Source organism: Battus philenor, unplaced genomic scaffold, assembly GCF_028537555.1.
Source record: "Battus philenor isolate CCGP_79_NKW_IND1 unplaced genomic scaffold, ilBatPhil1.0.hap1 SCAF_26, whole genome shotgun sequence".
Classification (NCBI taxonomy): Eukaryota; Metazoa; Arthropoda; class Insecta; order Lepidoptera; family Papilionidae; genus Battus; species Battus philenor.
The window spans coordinates 10,822,457-10,836,007 of NW_027181689.1; the positions used below are offsets into that span (position 1 = coordinate 10,822,457).

The following is a 13,551-nucleotide window of genomic DNA, read 5'->3' on the forward strand; positions in this document are numbered from 1 at the left end:
TGAAATATGTTAAATTAATTTGTTTTTTTTTAATTCTAATGACTTAGGATAATGACATCTGGCTGTACAAAGTCTACGATAGGAGAAAACTTCTGTACTAAATCTGCAGGAACAGATAGTAAACAATAATAAATTTTAATATGTATTTATTCGATTTTATATATTATATCTGCAAATATTAATTGACAGCGAAATAGCTTTATATTCAACGCTTTCAGTGTTTCCCAACGTGAGGGTCACGACCCACACGTGGGACAATTTGATAGTTAAGAGAACAATTCGAAGGAACCCGAATCGAGTTTAGCCCTTATTTTAGAAAGGTTACGGTAGGCACCCAACTAGGACATAGTTAAGGTCGCGGGAAGTCGAGGGAAGTCGTGGGAAGACGCCGGAAGTCGCAGGTCCGGTCATCGTGGTGATTTTTGGAGTAGGCTTATGCCTTGTAGTAGACATCCATCAGTTGAAAAAGGTGAAGCATGGCACATAGGAGGTTTAAAAAAATACTTGTTTGAAACTTTTTTACCAACACTATATTTGATATATGTTTTCATAAATAATCAGTGAAACGAAAGAGAAGATACTTACGGCTTGCGGATGAGAGCAGGTCAGGTAGGTAAGGAAGTTTCTTGATGAGTATAATGCTGTCGAAGCAAGAAGGTTGCAGTAATGAGGCGGTTGCGTTGGCAGCTAACACAGCTGCCATTACAGGCAGTATATGAGTCACCTGCAGGATGTTAAGCTTGTTATATCGGCGATAAATCACATCGACATTTAGAAAGAGACAATCGCTGCGTAGAGCGTTATCTCTGTCGCACAAACAGTATCTATTAGGAGCTGTTACAACCAAGTATTATTTGCTTCTTTTGATAATTATTTTAATCTTTATATAAAATATACCAATTTTAATATACGTGGTGACTTTATTTTAGGGCTGTAAAGCGCTACATGTTGAGGAGTAGCAACAAACTAAATGAGGTTCATAATTTTTTTTTCTGATAGCTAAACAAACATTTTTATACCGTGCCCGATTTAAAAAAAATTCTTTGTACTCAGTCATACCCACTGCTGGAGTTGTCGATCCTATAGATTTCCAATAAAACTTGTGGGAAGCTACGATTTTAACATATACACAACTCGTGGGTTAATGGTATTGAAGCTAGATTCTTTAGGTCCCAACACCTACGCTAGTAGGCCACTACGACTAGAACTTCAGTTTAACGTTCAAACTGCCGTTTCTATTTGTTATGGTAATTGACATGAGTAGAAGATTTACAATTAAAAAGGGAACGTAAATTAAAGAAGGCAATTTACATATATATATGTAAATAAACTAGTTTCATTAATTTGTATTGCAACACACTTAATGTCGGTAAAGCAGTGACTGTTTAACTTTGACGCTTCATAGATGGCGCTGTTAACAATAGTGTTATGATGGCGTCTATTGCGGTCGGTAAAACAGTTGGTATTTGAGATATCAAAGTGTTAATATAAAATATTACTGAATGAACTTTTATAAAGAAATTATAATTTAAATAATGTATTTTAAGCGTCGTTTTTTGTTATTAGAACAACGCATGTATATTTATTTGAAGTATATACATAGCCGAGATAAATTGTCTTATAAAATATATATTTGAGTATATATTATTTGAGAATCTACATACATATGTGGGAGTGTTTAGTTTTAGCGGCAACATTAAGAATTTGTTATGCAGTTGTATTATTTGAAGTTTTAGATGTCAAATCGAGTGTTTTTCCATTGGGCATCCCAAATATATATATGTACATTTTGAGCAGTTTGTTACGTGATATGACACCTTTCTTTTATGAAATTTCACGAATTGTTCAATTATATTATAATGGTCCGGAGTTATTTCACTGTATTTAATGGAATCAGGCGTTACCTTGCGGAAGTCCATCCTAAGTAAGAAAAGGACTAATATTTAGCCACTTCCGCACATGCAGCGGTAGTCGTGCAACAAAGTGCACCGCCCGCCAGCCCGCTGATAAATGCGTTTAATCACTCAACACGTGTTAACACCGATTAGTGTCAAACAAAGAGTGCTGTCTGTGTTTGACACTAATCGGTGTAACATAACTCCTGAAGATGCCTCGTGGAGGGGTGAAACACGTGTTGAGTGATTTAACGGTGGCGGTTGTGTAATTCGCATTGTTTGCCGCATGCGCATTTGTCAGCGGGCTGGCGGGCGGTGTACTTTGTTGCACGACTACCACTGCATGTGCGGAAGTGGCTAAATATTGGTTCTTTTACTTATTTCACTGTATGTCTGTTTGTCTGGTAATATATAAATAAATAGATGGTGTACATACTTGACCAGTCATCTCGCTGACGATGACGATGGTGGAGACGGTGTGCGTGACAGCACCAGTGAAGGCTGCGGCGCCGACGGTCGCGTAACCGCCTGCAAGACAAGCACGACGATATATCTACATCTCACTCACACACATATGAATTTTAACCCTTAATAGCCTAGAGTTTCAATTTTGATACCAATCTTTTAAAACGAATGTTCACATTACTATTAGTTTTTTTTATAGGTTGGCTGTACGAATTTTACTCTTGTATAATATTCTTTCCAACGAAAAAAAAATTAAAAAAAAATCTATTTTTACCTTCATCTAGACCCTCAAGCAAACACAGTAATGTTAAAAAATCACTTTCGTAAATCAGGCTATTAAGGGTTCTTTTAAAAGTTCCAAATTTGTATAAATTAATTTTATCAATATTTATATTTTTGTTTTAACAATAATTATAACTTATATCCTAATATAATCAAATATAGCCATACAAATTTAAAAGTAAAATTTTGGTTACCTTCACGTCGAAATTATTTCACTTAATTTGTATTTAATAAAATTGACATGCCTCTAAAAATAGTGAATAAATAATCTCATTACACGAGCGATAGCTCAGCGATAGAGACTGACACTTGATCGTAGGTCGCGGGTTCGATTACATACAATCTTGTATAATTAACACTTTGTGCATTAATTATACAGAATTGCCAGTGCACTATTTCCAGAGGTTGGGCAGCATCATCTGTGTATGGTATATCCTGCCATAAATGTCTTTGGGTGAGGCCTGTCAAATATATTTACATATAACATGAAATACATATTAAAATTAAATATTTACCTTATTTGTATTACCTTGTAGGCGTGGAAATAAATTAAAATATTTATTCAGTTATACAGTAATACTCCGCTTTACGCGAGGGATATGTTCCAAAAAAAACGCGTTAACTGAAATTCGCGTATAACGAGGTTTATGAATAAACATAGTCAAAAATTATTACAAAAAACTACAAATCATTTTAATTAATCACTTTAATTCTAGGAACACTTTATGCATACTCATATTTACATCATCATCATACTCTTATTTTTTACGGAAAAATACGTCTATTGTCTTTTGGGTAACGTTTTGTTTACGTTCTTGTAAAATACGTTCATAACACCCAACACTGTTTTTAATTGTTTGACAGATGGTCAAGACACCATAGAGAAGTTGATGACTCATTATATTTATACGCACTCTTTCGCGTAATTCGAGGCATTTGAGCGCTAAATTTGTAATTCGCGTTATAGTGAAACCGCGTAAAGCGGGGTATTACTGTATATATTTACACTATGTGTATTAATTATACAGAATTTCCACTGGTAAACAAACAAGTTTCCAGAGGATGGGCAGCAGGGTCACATATATGCCACACTGCGATCGCCGACTCGCCTGCTAAGTTTGGCGATTATGGTATATCACACCATAGATATCTATGGAGCCTTATGCCTTGCGACTATGGATTGAAACAACGATATAGTAACTACATATAATACGTAATCGAAAAACATTTTTATCATCTATTTATATTCATTTATGATGTGAAATCTTTAATATGGTGTTACATCGGTGATCGGAGAAACCGATTCTTTTTATTTCATCATCTTTGAGTTCACTCCGATTTTTTATGGTTCCTCATATTTTATTACCAGATCTGACCAGTTCTACTACAGCGAAGTAAAAAAATGCTTTGTCTCTCTCTATCTCTCTTGTTCCCTTTGCAATCTGGGTGATGGACTGAAGGGAGTCCGTTGCCATCACTACTTGGCTGAAGAAGGACTGGACTGGATTTGGAAGAAGAGTAAGAGGTAGAGAATATCTTCCCCTGAAAATGAAATATTTAAGAAGTTGTTCCTCTGCAAGGGCGGGTTTGTGCTGATGTTTTTCTCGTAAAAAAGCTATTTAATCGTCACCAGGCCTTTTACGTCTGTGATGACATGTCTCTGTCATTTCCTGTACTTTAATGCGATAGACAGAGACAAAAAATTATTTAACGAAAAATGAGATCGAAATTCATAATCGCAGATTAAACTATGATTAGCTTCTTTACATTTTATACCACGGCAGATAAAGAGAATATATTAAGTAATTTTTAATTTGATTGACATTTCAGCAAATCGTTGTATGGTGTGGGAAATACATTTTTTATTATTTTTACATGAAAGTCTAGTATTATTTACAGGACCCGGCGATAAATATTGCACATCGACTTTTAGAAAGAGACAACCAGTTAGTTTCCGCTTCGTAGAGCGTTCTCTGTCACACGAAATACAACGACTAATAAAACGTCACACAGGTAGTGTGGGACAGAGATAGTGCTTTACGAAGCTGAAATTAGCCGATTATCTCTTTCTAAAAGTCGATTTGCAATGTTTCTCGCCGGGTACTGTATAATATTTCGATTAAATTGATTAATTAGATTTATTTATTCCACAGACATTAGCGGCTTTACCTTTGTTTTTACAATAATATTTAATATTTTAGATTTTTTTCAGCTCGCGTTTTCTCATGTCAGTATTTACTACGTCTCTAAAACTATTTCCTGAATTAAATAATTTGTATTGTTTATTTTTCACAGCGCCCTAACAATGATCAGTTTAAAAAATGATGTTTCATGCGACTGCTTCCTCATCCCTACTCCTTATTGCCACTCTCAGGTTGTACGCCAGTATGTGTGCGGTGGTTACCTTTTCCACATAATCTAAACTAAAGCATATACTTACCAGGTAAGATCTTCTGTATATGACCACCGTAAGCTACGCCCAGTGGGCAGAAGTAGTGCATGATCTCCCCCGTGAGCCGGCCCAGGGAGGCGCCCATCTTGAAGGCTGGCACGAATATACCAGCAGGCACAGGCAGGGTGCAAGACACCATACTTAGGAAGAACTGTAAAGGAGAAATAAAAATATCACAGGAATTCTATAGTAAATTTTCCAAAACCAGTATCTCTCATAATGTAAGCATGCGTTTACACAAATGAAAAATTTCAGTATACAACTTTCGCGAATAAATTTCAAATGTTATCTAATTGCCTAAAATAAAGGATAACTTAATAAATATTTATAATTAATGAACTTAGAAATTGAAATTAAATCACATGATGAGGAATTGTAGTTTTCTTCTCTTCTTATTCTACTCTGGTAGATTCTGGTGCTCCTTCTGCTAAAGCAGCGGCATGTAGCTCTGTGTTTGTCGGAGTGAGAGCATCCATTAACATATTATTGACAGTTTTGATGATGTCTGTCCATCTCCTTGGAGACTGTCCACGAGATCTCCTGCCTTCTACTTTCCCTTGCATCATCAAACGTTCCGTTGGGAGTTACGGGTGATATGTCCAAAGAACTTGAAGACTCATATGTGCACAGTTTAATTGTAAACTGTGCACATATGAGTGCACCTCGACATAAAAGAGAGGGTATTGACCCTCTCTTTTATGTCGAGGTTTTTAAGGATCGAAACGTTGGTTCGGTACGTCGTCTACGGGATTCTGAACATCCTTCTTCAGAACCAAATCTCCTGAGCGTCAATTTTCCGATGATCCAGAATCATGAGAGTCCAGATCTCAGCTTGTTATGAAGATTGTAAATATGAACGTAAGAAATTTGAATTCTATAAATGGCATTTAAAAAATTAGTTTAGTGTAAACACTTCTTTATAAATTATGCCTGTTATAATCATTCATTTTGTATTCCATTATCCTGGAACCACTTAAACAAGGAACAAGGTTTTTGTTGGTACTTTAAATAATTTATTTTACGATCTAGAATGTTTTTCCGTAATTTCCTCTTCCATAGTCTGAATTTTTCTAAATTCAAGACCAATGTGAATAGATGTGTGACATTTGATTTAATTCTTCTTTCTAGTCAATGGACGACCACTGCAAGGTACAGGCCTCCGTCAAATATCGCCACTATGACCTACTTGTCCGAAGGCTTTATTGAGGTCATCGAGCATTGTACCCAGGTCCTCAATGGTCTCAACCATTACAACCATATCGTATTACTCACCTTTTTATTTAATTAAATGAATTTCATTGCATACAGATGCAATGCAAACATTTATAAAACAACACCTGTGAAAATACTTTGCAGAACACAACGGTTGATTATAAACTGTGAATTAAAAATATTTATATCAATTTTTTTTAACAGAGATAAATGTTATCGTCAATTCTATTGTAGAAAACTAATCCATATGTAGATGGAATCATTATATAACCCTTAATAGCCTAGAGTTTCAATTTTGATACCAATCCAACCAATTGAATGTTCACATTGCTATTAGTTTCTTTTATAGGTTGGCTGTACTTATTTTACAGTTGTATTATATTCTTTCCAACGAAATTAAAAACAATCTATTTTTCCCTTCATCTTGACCCTCAAGCAAACACAGTAATATTTAAAAAATCACTTTCGTAAATCAGGCTATTAAGGGTTAAGGCAGTATTTTTTTTACTTTTCATATACAATGTCCCACTTTAGCCTTTCTAAAATTCTTATGCCACTCTCTCTCCATATATTTTTTTATATTAAAGGCTTTAATTCGTGTCGAATTCACTTTCAAATTCCTTAGGAATCCAATTGCCACCTTGTAGGCCTGGGGCTCACGTTGACAAACACTGATTGAAGAGGTGGAACTTCCAAGATTACATATAGAAATCTCCCTTAGATTTCTAATAGGTCAAGGAGGTTTCCATCCAGCGTCTTCCGAAAACCACGGTCGAACCTGGGTGATGGAGAACCTTAAGGTTTTAAAGGTCATATTTTTTAACTGTCCTATCTTGACGTAACGCTATGGCAGTTCCATTCTTTAGTTACCGGATCTCCTCATTGCTATTCTAGAGAAATGCCTATGCTAAGGAGAAGCAATATAAAGCAGAAGAGGAAGCAGGAAGAAAAGATAAAGTACTGATTTTTTTTGTGAAGTCCTTTATATATATATATATATATATATCACTGCTGTCGCTGTCAGCATTTAAAACATGGTAAAAGAGCACTCCTTTGGCCTCTAAATAGGTTATTGCGTAGAAACTATTATTTATTCGTATCTGTTTATGTATATATATGTATTTGTATATATGTACACCATGAACTGCACTCTACTTCATGTCTCTCATCTGGTTGTCTGGTAAAGATCGCCTCGAGCGATAAGACCGCCACTTGTACCTTTCTATAAATTGTTTCCTTTTTTTTTCTACTTATTGTCTATGGCAGTGATTCCCTAAGTGGTCTGTATCGACCCCTAGGGGTCTATGACAACCTGCAAGGGGTCTACGTCAGTGAAAAAAAATTTGAGGGTCCATGAAATGAAAATGGGGGTCCACGATAGAGGATCTCAACACATACACTGATAGTACCTATTTACTTACGCCATACTATTTTATAATATGACAACATTTACATTATTTATAAAAGTACCTATGAAGTAAAAAAATTGTTCATTTAATGTTAAGTATATTTTACATAACAGATACAAAATTTAATTTTAAATAGTTTTAATTTAAATTCAATTAATAAATGTATAAGTTAACACGTGTTTTTACTTTAATTTTTTAACACAAAATTTTTACTACAGTTAGAAACTTACAGAAAATCAATATCAGGTAAGTAGGGGGTCTACGACACAAAAAAGTTTGGAGAACTCTGGTTTATGGTATCAAAAATATATTATGGTTTATTCATTAAAAATATATATTAGTATGGCATCAAAAAAGTGTAAATAAATTAAAAATATGTATATGTGAATATAAAGTTTGATAACAGCCTACTTTATATAATAATTGATACATGACGAGGTGGCCGAGTGGTTAAGGCGTTGGACTGCTAATCCAATGTGCTCTGCACGCGTGGGTTCGAATCCCATCCTCGTCGATACGTTTTGTTATTAATTATCCATACAAAAAACACTAACTATACTCAGAACTGTTTTTATGCGATATATAAGACATATATACATGTATATATAAATTTCACGACTTAATATCGTGTATGTTTGGCTAAAGAAACATATACAAGCGTCTAGTGAAATAAAAGTCGTCGCAAAAACTAATTACCTACTACCGGCCTTTCCCCAAAATATGGGGGGGATATATCATAATCACCACGCAGGCTGGTTGGTACATAGACGACGTTGCTTATCATACTCTATTAAATATTTTTAAGTAGTAGCAATCCTATATAATCAGTATTCAAGACTGTATACCGGGAATCGAATACGCGACCAAAGATAGCAATTCTCAGTCCTATACCTCTGGACTACCACTGCCGATATTAAAATAGGTCAAATCTCTAGCAAGAAAAGGACTAATATATAGCTACTTCCGCTATGTAGCAGTAGTCGTGCAATTTAGTGGACCGCCCGCCAGCCCGCTGATAAATGCGCATTTATAATAAAGTAGAAAGTAGAAGTAGCTATATATTAGTCCTTTTCTTATTTAGGATGGACTACCGCAAAGTAACGCCTGAATCTATTAGATATTTGAGATCAGCACGCGTAGCTGAATAGGCGCGTTTGGACATCAAATTATTGCGCATTTATCAGCGGGTGGGCGGTGCACTTTATTACACGACTAGTGCTATATAGCGGAAATAGCTATATATTAGTCCTTTTATTATTTAGGATGGACTTCCGCAAAGTAACGCCTGAATCTGTTAGATATTTAAGATCAGCATGCGTAGCTGAACAGGCTTTGTATATCAAATTATTGCGCATTTATCAGCGGGCTGGCGGGCGGTGCACTTTATTGCACGACTACAGCTACATAGCGGAAGTAGCTATATATTAGTCCTTTTATTACTTACGATGGACTTCCGCAAAGTAACGTCTGAATCTATTAGACAAATCTATAGCGTTCACGCTCCGTATTGGCCACTACGACTAGAATACTTTTATGTAAAATAATTTTAGAATTCGGAAGCCATTATTAAAGTGGGGGACCTTGAACTTAGTCACTTCATTCAGCGACCCGAAACGAGGCTCACCCAGGAGCCTTATAGCTTTGCTACATTGAAACAGATCTTAGGCTAGATCAGCGATTTCCAAAGTGGTCTATATCGACCCCTAGGGGTCTATGATAATCTACGGCAGCGAAAAAAAGTTGGGTTCCATGAAATGAAAATGGGGGTCCACGATAGTGGATCTCAACATATACGCTGATAGAACCTGTTTACTTACATCATACTATCTTATAATATCAAAACAAATTGAATTGACTGATTATTATTAAAGCATCAGGTTCATCCTTCTTACTAAAAATATTGACTTATTGCTTATGTTAATTTATTTATAGTTTATTTTATGTTTATTTAATGTTATGTATATTTTACATAACAGATACAAAATTTTATAATATTTTGAGTAGTTTTAATATAAATTCAGTTAATAAATGTACAAATTAACATGTGTTTTTACTTTAAGTTTTTAATACTAAACTTCACTACAGTTAGAAATTTACAGGAAATCAATATCGGGTAAGTAGGGGGTCTACCCAACACGGAAAAACATGGCAAGGGGTCTACGACACAAAAAAGTTTGGGGAACTCTGGACTAGATGCACTCTGCACCCTGCCACTTAGAACTCTCGAAATCTGCAAATTCCATTTAGGCAGCATTGAAAGTCCCGTCAAAAAAATTTATAAGTGAGCTATAGTGGAACTTAAATATGTTAGTGGTACAATATAGTGATGAGATATGTGATGAGTGATGAAATGTACTCACAATGGAGACGAAGTATATGACGAGACAGCCGTAGAGATCCACTTCAGGGGTTCTCCAATGCGCTACCACCGCCGCCTGTTCCGCTGTCAATTCATCCGACCACGTGAAATTCGCCATCAAAGATAACACCTACATGATCAAAATTGTTATATTATAATAAATTGGTAAACAATTAAAATTGTAGAAATGTGAATGAAATGAGAGATATTGTGAAGGAAATTAGAGGAAAGAATGAAAGAAATTGAAAAGAACGAATGATAAGTATGGAAATAAAAATAAAATTGGATTTTTTAATATAAATATGGCATCTGTCCACTATATATAGGACTTGAAAGGAAGATCCCAAAGACGGGGCCATAGAAATACTTGTGATATGTGTGTTACCTATGTAATCACGTTACAAATTTAATGATATCTTTTGTGGCTGATATAGTCTTTATTTATATTTTTACCATTTTAATAATTTATAATATCCATTTTAAATTACAAACTATCTTGGTGTCATTGTCCAGAAGCCCTTCTCTGAAAAGTCGATTGTGAGCCGTGGCAATCCTATTATTGATGCACAAAGTGTGAATTATATATAAGGCTGTATCCCAGGAATCGAACCCTCGACCTACGATTACAGTTCTCACCGCTGAGCTACCGCTGTTTAGTTTAAAAATTAATTTTAATTTAGCACTGTGATTCCATTTTATCAAAATAAGTACAGTCATGCGGTAAAATCCTGTGAATAATTTCATAAACAGACATTTTAGATATTGAATTTGTTCGTGACTGTACCTGTTCCTGGTTGCCGAGGTCAGCTGCCATGAACCTGCCGATGCCGGGAGGGAACAGCACCGACATCACCGCTAGCGTCATGAACCCTGGGTAGATGAAGCGGCTGAAATAATAAAGGAGCTTTTAAAATACACATATGTATATTGTAAAATAAATCTTATCTATCTCTTTTTCTCTTGATGGATAAGAAAGAGATAGATATACACAAGTATACTTAAATTAGCTGTTAAAGTCGCGCCGGTGCGAGACGCGGGGTGTGAGGTAGGGGGGCCAATTTCGCGAGATACTTAGCGACCAACTTTAATAAGCTAGTACGGTGCCGGCTTTGTGCTAAGTAACATGCTAACTTATCAGCACTGCGCTTGAACGTGTTCTGACTTTGTTGGTGAACTATTACTTTTTAGTTATTCTTATATACATTTTTTTTATTGCGTCTGTAATATGAGTACGAGAAAAGGTCCGCCATTTGCCAAAAACCACGAGAACCGACACTGATAGAGAGAATTCCTTTCGCAGTGCCGATCTCGCGCCGGCGCGTGACATTTTGTTTCTTTTTTTTATTATCTTGTGGGGTGGCGTTTGGAAAATATTAGTACAAGTGTTTTAATTAACTTTATAAATGAAACATTAAAATGTTTCATTTATAAAGTTTACTGTTATTAAAAACATTACGCGTACAACAAAGATAAAATGATATGAAAAAGAAAACTATCATAAAATATTTTTTTTGTGTTCACATTTTTTTTTCTTTTCAGATGGAGTCCCCAAGATCGTCGTGATTACCAGTCCTGCGCCTACGCATCCAGCGACTTTTCGGGACTTTAAGTATGTCTTCACATATATTTGTAATTAAAATATCTTACTTCTTCTGCAGGAAGTTGCTGAGGGTCTTGGTGTTCCTCATGAAGAGTACATACTGACGGTGCATGAACACCCACAGCGCAGAAAAAAGTCCGCAAACTATCCTGGAATCCAATAAATATATTTTATTATAAGACTATAGACGAAGCAGACTGAGGACTTGAGATTGTAGGTAGCGCATTCGAATCTCCGATACAATTTCATATAATCCACACTTTGTGCTTTAATTTTATAGGATTTTTTTAATTATATGGGCAGCAGCATCTTCTGAATACCATAATACCACAAAGCGTGGTGATAAAGGTACATCCCCCATAGATATCTTTGGGGTTGGTGTGGTTGTCTATGGGTTGAAACGAACACGTAAGACTCACCCTAGAAGAACGAAGACTGCGAACTCCTGAGGATCGAAGGGAAAGTCCTGAGGCAGATTGGTGGGGAACAGTGGCTTCACGGTGGGCAGTGCACCGGACCACACAGATAGCAGCCGGAACATCTGATAAATGTGTTTCAAATGACAACCAATAATAATACCTATTTATATATATATATATATAATACTATATATATATAGTAATGTATGTATTTAGTAGTATGTACACCCTCTCCTTCATGTCTCTCATCTCCTTCCAAGAATGTCTGGTAGAGATCGCCTCGAGCGATAAAACCGCCTCTTGTACCTCTAAAACTGTTTCTTTTTTTAGTTATTATTTATGGTAAAACAAAGTGTAAATACAGTACCCGGCAATAAATATTGAATATCGACCAAGATATACGGATATATGATATATACATTGTACATATATATATGTCAGAAAGAGACAATCGGCTAATTTCGGCTTCGTAGAGTACTATCTCTGTCCCACACTACCTATGTGACGTTTTGTCAGTCGTCTCATGAGATAGAGATAACTTTGTCACTTTCTAAAGGTCGATGTGCAATATTTATCGCCGGGTATTGTAAATAATTCAAAATAATGTTTCTCGTTTTTAAAAACCGCTTATAGATTTCAAATACACTCACGATAGCACTGCAGCATGCGGCGAAGAAGCCTCTCCAGTAGTTGCGTACAGCGAAGTACGTGGTCGTTACTTCGATCGAGAAAAGTACTCCTGGAAATTATAATTAAAATTACTTTTTTTGACACTCGCTTTTTTGAACTACCCTGCAAGAGATTTAAACCCTTTTTTTTTAATTAATAAGTCTTAAGGACTAAAATTATTTAAGATAATAATTTTGACAGCCCTTTAAGATATAAGTGAAGATATAATAATAGGAATCTGACTTCGAGAGAAATGGAGGGTATCAGACCAGGAAATGAGAAAGAGAGAAATTCTAGGAAGCAATACCTTTGAACATAAGAATGTATATACATCCGGAGTGGAGAAATTACATTAGGAAAGCTGACTCCGAGAAAAATGGGAGGTATAAGACTGGAAAAAGAGAGAGACATTAAATTTAGATACAATACTTTTAACATATAACCACATCCAGTGCGGAAACGTAAACTTAAAATGGCTATCTCACATAGAAATAGGATGTAATGGACAAGGAGAAGAGAGTAGCAGAGTGCTGATACAGCGTTAAGAGCAGATAAAGAAGAATAAAGATGAAAGAGAAACAAGTTAAACGGCGATAATTTAAAAATACGACTTAGAATAAGGCAAATAAACGCAGAAAGAATAATGAACAAACAAAACTAAAATAAAATGTAAATATGGGACACTGTAGAGAAAGTAACGGAAGTTAGACGATATACGAAAGAAAAGGTAAGAAAAGAAATTAAAAAGGATGAGGGAGGAGCATGACTATAATAATATTCAGTTAAAAA

The 13,551-nt window shown here is 35.4% G+C and overlaps 1 protein-coding gene and 1 non-coding gene across 2 annotated transcripts in view; one reads left to right on the forward strand and one right to left on the reverse strand.

Annotated features, from left to right (window-relative positions):
• The window catches only part of ClC-a (chloride channel protein 2), a 73,795-nt gene that overhangs the window by 15,707 nt on the left and 44,537 nt on the right, over positions 1-13,551 (reverse strand). Inside the window, exons 7-14 of the mRNA XM_068768596.1 lie at positions 12,744-12,832; positions 12,094-12,215; positions 11,722-11,823; positions 10,859-10,961; positions 10,076-10,204; positions 5,083-5,245; positions 2,332-2,423; positions 586-724 (exon numbers count right to left, since the gene is read on the reverse strand). Coding sequence (XP_068624697.1) covers positions 586-724; positions 2,332-2,423; positions 5,083-5,245; positions 10,076-10,204; positions 10,859-10,961; positions 11,722-11,823; positions 12,094-12,215; positions 12,744-12,832 — 939 coding nt within the window. The remainder of the gene's footprint in view (positions 1-585; positions 725-2,331; positions 2,424-5,082; positions 5,246-10,075; positions 10,205-10,858; positions 10,962-11,721; positions 11,824-12,093; positions 12,216-12,743; positions 12,833-13,551) is intronic.
• TRNAS-GCU (transfer RNA serine (anticodon GCU)) lies at positions 8,148-8,229 on the forward strand. Its single transcript has one exon. It is a non-coding gene; the product is annotated as a tRNA-Ser (tRNA).